The sequence below is a fragment of the Diabrotica undecimpunctata genome, chromosome 1 (genome assembly GCF_040954645.1).
Source record: "Diabrotica undecimpunctata isolate CICGRU chromosome 1, icDiaUnde3, whole genome shotgun sequence".
Classification (NCBI taxonomy): domain Eukaryota; kingdom Metazoa; phylum Arthropoda; class Insecta; order Coleoptera; family Chrysomelidae; genus Diabrotica; species Diabrotica undecimpunctata.
In genome coordinates, this window is record NC_092803.1 from 195634531 (window position 1) to 195645937 (window position 11407).

The 11407-nt window shown below is 34.9% G+C and overlaps 1 protein-coding gene across 1 annotated transcript; it reads left to right on the plus strand.

The window, feature by feature from the left end:
- The first annotated feature begins 1242 nt into the window (after window positions 1-1242).
- LOC140436900 (uncharacterized) lies at window positions 1243-10928 on the plus strand. Its single transcript, XM_072526069.1, has 3 exons — window positions 1243-1321; window positions 3802-5303; window positions 10806-10928. The coding sequence occupies exons 1-3, from the start codon at window positions 1243-1245 to the stop codon at window positions 10926-10928; spliced, it is 1704 nt and encodes a 567-aa protein (XP_072382170.1).
- The last annotated feature ends 479 nt before the right edge of the window (window positions 10929-11407 follow it).

Sequence of the window (11407 nt, forward strand, 5' to 3'; positions counted from 1 at the left end):
AGCTTAAGAAGCTCAATCACAGTTAATACTGTCACATATGCCTTTACACATTTCATAAATTTTTTACCATTGTAAAATATAAGTTTTGTATGTAGTAAAGAGTTAACCAGTTTTCCGTGCCCGTCCTATATAATTAGAAAAAGCTAGGTAGTGTTTTAGTCTAGTCGTCAGAGATTTGACTTCTAATAATCATACAAACAAGCTGAATTTATATTAGAATGTCAATTTTGGGACCCAAAAAAGAAGCAAAAAAGTTTTTTACTTCCACCCCTGGGTTTCCCCCTAAAATGCTACCTGGAATTGAAAAAAACCACCATTTTATGACGCTACCCGTGATGACGCCATCTTGTGACGCTAGTTCCGTGACGCTTGCCTCAGCATTTTACTATAGGGAAAAAAGTAATGATTAAATATTTAACAGTTTTATAGAAACTGACTTTATTTGCGACAAAATCGAAAAATTGCGTGCGAAAGCTCCACTCTTCACCTTTAACACATTTTGGTTTTTATCGATAGGGCACTATGGTCAAAAGAATTTTTACCGTCGAGTTAATACAAATTTTATGTAAAAAATTGATCTCACGAATTTAACTGACATTCAAAATCGCCGGTTGCTTCAATCATTGTTATTGAGAGAACAGTTTATTCTATAGAAAATGTGCTAATACATATTTTTATTCCAGTCCCAAAGTATCCGAAGGTAAAGGAGGTCCCAAAAATATTGATATTTTCAACAAAAATTCAACTTGTTCGTATGATTTTTAGAGGTTCAGTAGCATTTTTGTCACTATGGATTGGAGTATTAGTTTATTTTCTTTAAATTTGGAGATATTAATTTATAAGTATCCAAAGACAAGATGCGAAAAGTTTTTGTAAAAGTTGTGCGTTCAAATAGATACGTATATACTACAATAATGGTGCAAAGCCCACTCGAATGCTTTGGGCCGGTTCATGCGACAGGCTCGTCAATCGTGCAATCTGCCGTCACCATCTCGACATGACCACCGCCAGAAACATGTGCGAAAAAGAGAATGACGGGCCGACGCGGCCGCGGCCGATCCGCGATGCATGTCTCCGATCTTTTTGACTGACAACTGATGCTGTACGATGACTGCGTGACGCTATTCTTTTGTTGCATCAGAGATGATCATCATTGAGAGATGCTACTCGCTTACTTCTCGATGGAAGGTAATATATGTCCACGCGAAGTGGCTTCCTGGTAGCTAAGTACAATGTTAAAAAATGCAGGTTCTCGGTAATGCGAATGGTGAAAATAACGCTAAAGATTTGTTAGTTTTAAAAAAGGAACTAGCTAACGAGAGTATGTTTGATTGGTATTGTATTTCTGATTTAATTGGAATTTGAAGCTTGAATTTGAGGAAAAGATTACGATTTTATGAAGCAAAGTTATGAGCTACCAGTGACAATTATGTACTTCACTGAGAACGTCATTTATCTTCTACCAACAGATTTCTTGTAAATTTGTGTCTAGAAAAAAAAACCTTCAGTATTACGTAATAAATAGTATGAAAAAATGTTGAAAAATTTTTTTAGTACTTGTAGATTTAGTACGAGATTGATGGTGTCTATGTTTTCCATTCGAATAGTGCTAAAAGCCATATAGGTATAGCACCTGAACATTTTTAGTCTTACTAATATTTGAATAAATTATAGCACCGACCATTTTACGCTTATTCTAATTTCTAATTTCTTTTGAGAGCGCTAAAAGCCAATTTATCTCTGTGCCCAGATAGATGACATGCTGTACATTCTGAAAGCAGATCTGATCTATATTTATAACGGTTATAATCGGGTCTTATGGATTTCTGTTAAATACCATAGTTTTAATATTTGAAGGAGTAGAATATTGTGGATTTCTTTTGACAGTATATTTATAAGTGCTGTTAGTTGTTTTTCTGATTCATCTAATATCACTATATCATCCGCATATCTTATATTTTTCTTCTTTTTCTTCTTCCCCTTTCTAAGTAATTCTGCTTGTTAATTGGCGGATTAATACCTCTATGGAAGTTTGCCACTTTATCTTTTGAGCGGTCTTCCGATACTTCTGCCAATTGGTGACTTATCTCTTACTGTTTTGATGACACTGGTCATCCCCATTCGACTTATCTGATTATTCCATTCTTTTTTTCTATTTAGTGTCCATTCATTTATACACTGTAATTACATTTTCTTCTAATAGCTTCACTTCTCTTTAGATTTCTTAGCGTATTTCTTAGCAGTATTCTTATCTCTGTCGTTTCCAGTGGCCTTTGTTTTGTGGCTGTGACAGGTCTTGTTTCTAAGGCATATGTCATTATTGGTCTTATATTGGCTTTATAAATTCTTGACTTCATCTCAGTGTTAATGTGTCTGTTTTGTCATATAGTGTTATTAAGTCATCCTGCCAGTCTATTTATTTTTTGTACTTCATCTCTTACTTCTTTTTCCAGATCTTGATAGCTAGACAGTGTATGCAATTCAAAGGAATTGTATATCCATTACTTGTTTAATATCTTATATTATTGTTAGTAATTCAATTTATTCTGACACCTGCTGAACGCTCCTGAAGATGTTCTTATTCAGCGTATATAAATATAGCAAGGCCTATATTTATATATGCTTGTAAGGCTTGCAAGGCCTTGTCCAGGTAACTTTGTCCAGCCACTTTGTTCCCTCCATCCACACCTAGTATTTTATCATTATTAAATTTTTTTATATATTTAGTTCAAGTACCCTGTATGTGTGTCTAAACACGTCAGTTTGTATCCCTATAAAATCAATCCTCCTCCTCAGTCCTAATCCCTTTTGGGATGTAGTGACACCATCAGGCCTTTACAGTTTTTCCACAATTTCTCTCCATCCTTTTCTGTCCTGGGCTAGTAGTTCGGCTTCATGTAACCCTTAGTTAATCAGTATTTTTGTTTGATCTACCCAACGGCTTGGAGATCTTCCCCTGGGTCTCTTTCCTTCAACTCTACCCTCGACTATCAGTTTTTCCATCGTACCTGTTCTTCTAGCAACGTGTGCAAAATACTGCAAATATCTCTGTTGTATTTGTTTAAGCAATCTATCCTTTACTTTAAGTTGCTATAATATCGATAATTTAGTGCGATGATTAATCCAGGATATTCTCAACATGCGGCGGTATACCCACATTTCAAAAGCGTCCAGTTTATTTTTATCCGATTTCTTTAAGGTCCACGTTTCGGATGCATATGTCGCTATGGGAAAAATAAGCGCCCTTACCAGCCTTAGTTTTGTTTGTATTGTTATGCTAGAATTTTTCCAATAAATTTCATTTCATTATCATTATTTCATTATCAAATTTCTAAGTTCTAAAATCAATATAGTGTAAGAATCAAGAAGGATTGACGTCATGAAAGATTAGAATTTTGCGGAAGAAATGATGGAGCGATGTAATGGAAATCATGGAGGGATGTAATGGAAATCAGAACGGCACTGTCGATACTGTCTAAAACTGTCTATACTGGATACAAACAAATCCTCAGTGAATGAGGGGAGACCATACTTAATTCCCTCAAAAGTTTAGTGTATTGGTAGAAATTATTGACAATAAAATTATCGGCCCCATTTTTGTAGACGATATTCTCGCTGATGCAAAATATTGAGACTTGCTGAGTTAGTAAATAGTACTAGAATTAATCTTACCATTATCAAACGGTAACAACTCAGACACTCACAATAAATATTTGTGGTCCCAGCAAGACGGAGTTACTGTTTAATATTTACAAATCAACGGATTGGTAGAATGGGCATTATAGAATTACGTGTCCATAGTCTCTACAGAAGTGAATGGCGTAATCATAAAAAACATCTACAAACCACCATTAACTAAATGGCCAGGAGATGTAATAAAAGCTGTAGACAACCAACCTACAGTTTACATTGGGGACTTTAACAGTCACCATAACAAATGGGGATATGAAAACAATGATGAAAATGGGGAGAAACTACTGGAGTGGGCCGAAGAAAATAATATTCACCTTATCCATAGTCTAAAAGATAAAACTACCTTCTTTTCTAGAAGATGGCGCAAAGGCTACAACCCTGATTTATACTGGGTTTCCACTAACTCACAGATGCAACCACTTCCAAGCTCTCGAACTGTACTTCCCAGTTTCCCTCACAGCCAACATCGACCTGTCATAATCGAACTAGGCATACAAATTCCTATCGTTGAATCCACGCCGAGACCCCGTTGGAATTTTAGCAAAGGAAATTGGCCCGAATTCACCAAAGAGCTGGACACCTGCATTCGCTTCATTGAACCAAAGGCCAACAATTATCACCGTTTTTTAGAAATGGTTATCTCTATCGCCAAAAAACATATCCCCCGAGGTTTCCGAAAGGAGTACATCCCAGACTGGACGGAAGAAAGCCAAAAACTATATGACGAATTTTTGAAATCAGAAGATCCCGAAATTGGGTACAACTTACTGAAGTCACTGGACTCAACAAGACTTAATGAATGGAAGTCTACCGTAGAACATATTGATTTCTCACGTTCCAGTCGAAAGGCATGGGGACTGATCCGCAAACTGAGCGAAGCAAGCAGAGCGCAACACTTAAACCAATCAACAATTGAGCCAAATAAAATAGCCAATAGAATAATTGAGAACTCCCGAGCTCCATCTGAGAAAACTCATACATCTACCATAAAAAGAGCTCTTAAACAACTTAAAGCAAATACTCCCGCAACATCAGAATACTCACGTGCCTTCTCAATGGATGAAATAAACGAAGCGCTTAATCAAACTAAAACAGGAAAAGCAGCAGGCTTCGATGGAATGTATCCTGAGTTTATAGTCCACACTGGTACAAAAACACGACAGTGGCTCAAAAAATTCTTTAGCGACATTGTGAATACAGCTGTGCTACCCCCAGAATTCAAAAGAACAAAAATTATCGCAATCCAGAAGCCTGGCAAAGACAACAAGCTGCCTGAAAGTTACCGGCGTATTGCCTTACTCAGTTGCTGTTATAAATTACTAGAACGACTTTTATATAACCGAATATGTGACACCATTGAGGATGCGATACCAATTGAACAAGCTGGATTTAGAAGAGGACGAAGTTGCTGTGACCAAGTGCTGTCCTTAACTACATTTATTGAAGTTGGCTTTGAAAGACGCGAAAAATCTGCCATAACATTTATAGATCTCACGGCTGCGTATGACACTGTGTGCAGAGAGGACCTTATTTATAAGCTGATGAAAATCATACCTTGCCTCAAAACTTGTCAGCTGATAAACAATCTACTGACTAACAGACTGTTTCAGGTATATATGAATGATGCACAGAGTAACGTTAGAAAACTTAACAACGGCTTACCTCAAGGCTCAGTGCTAGCTCCTTTATTATTTAACCTTTATACAGCAGATATACCTGAAACAAAATCAAGAAAATTTGCTTATGCTGACGACCTGGCCATTGGCTTCCAAGATAATAGTAAAGAAGCAGGAGAACGAGCTCTAAACGAGGACTTAACTACACTAAGTAACTATTTTAAGAACTAGCGTTTACGTCCTAACACAAGCAAAACTGAAACCTGTCTCTTTCACCTGTCGAATCAACTTGCGGGCGATACTCTCAATGTAACTCTAAATGATACAGCTATCAAACATAACAACAACCCCAAATATCTAGGCGTCACACTTGATAGAACACTCACCTTCAAAAGTCATCTTACAAACACAGCCGGTAAACTAAGAACAAGAAATAACTTAATATCAAAACTTACCGGAACAACTTGGGGTGCTTCTGCAGATACTCTTCGGATCTCTGCTCTAGCTTTGGTTTTTTCAGTGGCAGAATATTGTGCACCAGTATGGCTAAATAGTGCACATACAAGCAAAATCGATGTCCAACTTAACCAAACCATAAGAATAATCACTGGAACAATAAAACCAACGCCAGTGAGATGGCTGCCTACTCTGAGCAATATTGCTCCACCAGATCTACGCCGTACAGCAGCATTAGTGAGAGAGTACCAGAAAATTGTAGCCAACGTACAATTACCAATACATCAAGATATCCCAGACATCTCAAAAGAGCACTAGCGACTGAGATCTAGAAATCCTCCAATACGATCTGCCCGAAAAATTGGTAATTCCTATGATATACATAGGCAATAGACAACAAGATGGATGCCAACAGTAGAATCGGACTATATTAAGATATCCACCCCAACTCAGGGTTTCATCGGATCAAATCTGCCCCGTTTCACTTGGGCAAGGCTTAATCGTATACGTACCGGATATGGTAAATGTGCTGATTCGCTGTTCAGGTGGGGTCGTGCAGAAAGTCCACAGTGCGATTGCGGACAATCTAGACAGACCATAAGCCATTGTCTTTCAGACTGCTTGAATCGTGCCTACCGTGGAAACCTCCAGGACTTTGCGGGATATTCCCCAGAAGCAATTGAATGGCTATGTAAATTGGACATTAATATTTAGTGTCATTCATACTGTCATCTTTAGTGTTTAAATAATATATTTAATATATATGTATATATTATTGTATTTGTATATTTATCCTACTGTGAAAGTCCATACGCTAAATAAATAGAATTACCAGCTTCCGCTATTTTTAGGGGATATATTAAATTAAAAGTATATTTCACTGGACTCAATACTATAAACAAACTAAAAGAAAAAATTTGTACTTTTCGTGCTAAATTCGTGCCATTTGTCCTGAAATTCTTGTAAAAACTGTTGAACCCATTCTTATCTATGTCTCCAGGCATCGCCTTATCTTTCATCTTTGGGTTCATGTGGTTTCTTGCGGTTCATCTTTGAATATTTTTTCGAGGAGTGGGAAAATTTTAAGACCGTCTGAAGAAGTGGCGTGTGATAGATGGCACCTGTCAAATAGTCTTCTCTTCCATCTGTCAATTCGTCTTCTTTTACGTCTGTCTATTCGTCTTCCCTTCCGTATATAAATTGTTCTACTTTTCCGTCTGTCAATTTGTCTTCTTTTTTGTCTGTCAAATCGTCTTCTCTTCCATCAGTCAATATTTCTTTTTTTTTTTCGTCTGTCCAATCGGAACCTTACCGTAGCGACGCAAAAGCCAACTTAATCTTAACAATGTTATTTACTTTATACGTAACATAGAACAAAGAAGCAAGACTCACGAAAAATTGCTGTATAAAATAAACTAATATTATAGAAGAACTTAATGTCGTTAGTGGGATTAGTCGTTGTTGAGTCATACGTTAGTTTTTGTTAAGTTTTTAATCAAAATATCAATAGCTGCAACTGTATATAAAAATTTTAACATCGTTGATAATAAAATTTAATCACCCAATTGGTAGTAATAAATTTGATTAAAAAACTGAGATCGATCGTGAGTTATAAAGTCGACTGCCGCTATTCTTAATTGATGCCAGCAAAAATATATCAAATAAAAACAAAGTTTTATTTCACAAATGGATCCGGTCTCGTCATCCACAACTAAACCATCGTGGGTGGTAGTCGTCAAAAGAGACTCTGTCAACGATATGATCCAAAATTTATAACTTCTATATCTTTCAGTTCTTTGGCAATAATTCACTAGAGAGTTTCTTGTTCTACTACCATGTCATAAAGATGTATAAGGTGAGTTCAATAAATCAAAAAACTCAATAGTAAATCCACAATTTGATTAGAATATATAGATATCATTTTGTCTAAGAAGTGTAGAATACAAATAATAATATTTTCTATAAATCGACTTTTAGCCCAGGCTGGTCTTTTCAATTAAAATTGATAAATAATTTACGGAGATATTTGCAAAACGGCAGTTGTTTTGCACTAATTTATAAATTTTATTAATTTTTTTATTAACAAAATAAAATGTTATTAATACATTTGAACATCGAGGAATTACCGCCTTTTCAATTTGTGCGAAATTTCCACCTGATCGGTCAAACAGGGGGAAACAAAACAAAATTTTATTATTAACAAAATAAAAATTAATTTATTTATCCCTGAGGCTAATTATTTAAACTATTGAACTTGCCCTATAAATGGTGCTAGACATATTTAGCAAATTTCATAAAATTCTTTTAGACTTAAACTATCTCAGAAGTTATATGTTTATTGCGTTTTCATCGAAATTATTTACAAAATAAACGTTTCAAAAAGGGGTAGGTTTTTTACTTATAAACAATTGTAATAACTTTTGTATTTTTCAAGCTACAGACTTGTATGTACAACCATTGGATATCTGGTAAAAAAACTCACATTAAAAAAACAACCTTCTATGACCAATAGGAACGAAGTTAGCGAATATTTTTTTAAAGATCATATCTCATTTGTTTAAAAACATTAAGAAGTAAAATTTGCACAAATTTTGAATGAAAATCTAAACTTTATATTGAAATTGAAATAAAATTCATTTAATTTTTCGAAACTTCGAAAAGCCCTTTGAAAAGCCCTTCGAAAAGCCCTTCGAAAAGAAGGTACTTTCGAAAGATCGACATAGGAAAGTGGAGAGGATAACTGTTTCAGCTTCGTTTTTTTTTCGACATCGGAACTTCAAATTGAAACACGTAGGAAAAATTTACATTATCTCAGTAAAAACTTTTTTTTGGCTGGCATAGTATTAATAATGATGACATAATTTTCACTCCCTCCCCCCCTCCCCCGAAAATCTCGGAAAATCCGGGAAAATGTTGATTCTTATCAACATATATTTTTTTTCATCTTATATCAATGATGTAATAACACGTACTTATATATTTTAAAAATTAAATTTCAGGTAATTTTTTACACATTATATTATTATATTCCTTATATATATTAATTATAATTGTTTGTATTTTTATAATTAACAATATTGATTTTTATTCTATTTTTCGTACAAATATGATATACAATATTATTCTAATCTGCGTTACCCCTTTGATAAAATAAGTCGATTTTTTCATCACCTGTCTTATTAAATTTTGTAATGTTTATTAAACTTTACTTTTTTTATTTTCTTTACATACATTGGTTTGAAAGTTAAAATTTGGTTAATTCATTCGACTTCACTGTCAGCTCTGAACCTTTTTGTTGCAGGTTGTTTGTCTTCACTTATTAAATCAGTCAAATATACATCTTCAGATTCACTGTCGTCGTCAAACGTAACTTTACCGAGGTTGCAGCATATTTTCTCCTCTACTTCTTCCTCAGTACAATTTATGCACAAGTTCGTACAATTCAAACCACGTTTTCTGCACCCACATCTAGTAGTTTTGCAACCTGTGGTGCATTTGCATGTAATGTGCTTTAATGTCTCTTCGGGAATTAAATTATCTAGAATATAAATTGGTTCAAAACCAGTGGCACTTTGTCTCCAACCATAGGCACAAGCATTTAACTTATTACCTAACCACATTTGTAATTGATTGTAAACCCGAAGAACATACTGTTTAGCTGCACCTTCAGTTGGTGGCAGAGTTTCTAGTTTAAAAGATGATTTACCAATATTTTTGTTGAATCGTTGTGTTTTTTTTATAATTAATTATTTACTCAATAGTTTTAAATATTACTTACAATTTTCAATCAAAAAGTAATTAAAACGTTTAGTTAAAACTTTTTTGTTCAAAATACACAAAATATTTTACTCAAAGAAGTATAAGTATATTGCTTTCTAAAGCCACTACACTGAGACTGACGAAATTTTGGAGCGTGGAGCTGAAACAGTTAGTTTACCCTCCACTTTCCTATGTCGATCTTTCGAAAATACCTTCGTTTCGAAGGCTGGGTCTTCCCGTCATCAGAGAGAGCTTGTAAGAAAAGCTTTTTTCTATAATTGCTAGAGTAGTCGGTGCGTTTTGGTTTAGTTTGAGTTTTCTTACAAGCTCTCTCTGATGACGGGAAGACCCAGAAACACGTGTCAGGGAGTGGTAAGAAACTCGAATTAAATCGAAACGCAACCATTTTTGTATATAATAATTTGGCGGCAAAGTGTAACCGGTAACATAGGGGAAGATCTAAACCCGCATATTATACCTAAGAGGAAGTAGGTACTGTAAATACCGATATTAAAAAGGTACTTAATTAACAGTACCTACTTCCTCTGAGGTAAAGCATCAAAAACAAATGCTGTACAATTTTAAGCCCTACAATTTGTTTCTACTGATTTACTTATTTTCAGATCACTAAAAAAGAGGTCATTCATTGTATTCAGGGGTCGAAAGTCATTGTATTTAGCTGATACTTCAAAGATAGCTGTAGAAGAGGTCAAAAGCGAAAGCTTACATAGAGCAGTAAAAGTATATCCTGCATCTGAGGAGTGAAAAGCTAAACTCAGGGAAGACCCACAGTACTTTCTTTAGATGTTGAAAAAGGTATTGCAGACAGAATTAGAAAAATGGTCCAATGGGGTTTTGGACTATCTAAAAAGGAGGTTCTTTAGTTCATTAAAAAATATGTTAGTCAAAATAACATACACACACCATTTCGTGATGGCGTTCCTGAAGATGATTTTTGAATCGGTTCCAAAAAGCTCATAAACTTTCTTTGAAAACAGCGGAAAGTGTTGAAGCTGCAAGAAAGAAAAATATTGATCCTTTTTCCATTAACAAATATTATTTTAAGTTTCTGAAAATCTCAGTTCTACCCAAACATGGAATCTTGATGAAACAAGATTTTGTCTGGATCCAAGTAAAACCAAAGTGGTTGCACCGACCGTATTTTCTACTTATCAAGGGCCTAGGAAAGAAAACATCACTGTTTTAATGGTTTGTAATGCAGATATACAAAAAGCTCCTCTATTAATAGTTTTCCATGGAAAACATGTTTGATATGTGTAGATGGCTTCTAGCGATAAAGAGTTTACAGAAATTGAAGAACAAATTGCTGGATGGAGATATTTAGAAATTATTTTGAATAAGGTTTCTTATAACTTATTGAAGATAAACGACCTACGTGATTGATTTATGATGGACATATTTTACATATCGATCTTCAACGAGCACGGTTTTATTAATTAAATTTTGCCCAAGTACTTTCGCTCCTTAGAGCATCTTCAGGGGCATTTTGTCAATTTTGGGCTATCCAAAAAAATCCAGAATGTCATACACTTAAAATTAAACATAAAGTTGGACATAACACAGGACAAACAAGGACAAACAGTTAAAAATAATTTAAAAGGTCGAATCTACATTCCGGTCGGCATCAGGAGAGAGAATTCATCATTGGCATCATTCTCTTATCTTCATCATCTTATTATCCTAAAGATTTCGCCACAATCAAGTCACGTTTTTCAGCCTCTGGATCTTTGCGACTATAGGTCGTTAAAAGAAAGATGGGATCAACAGCTCGTGAAGTGGCGAAGGCAAAATTATAGAAAAAAACTTCCAAAACATGTATTTTCTGTTACGATATGTTACACATGGACTGGAACCAATCCCGC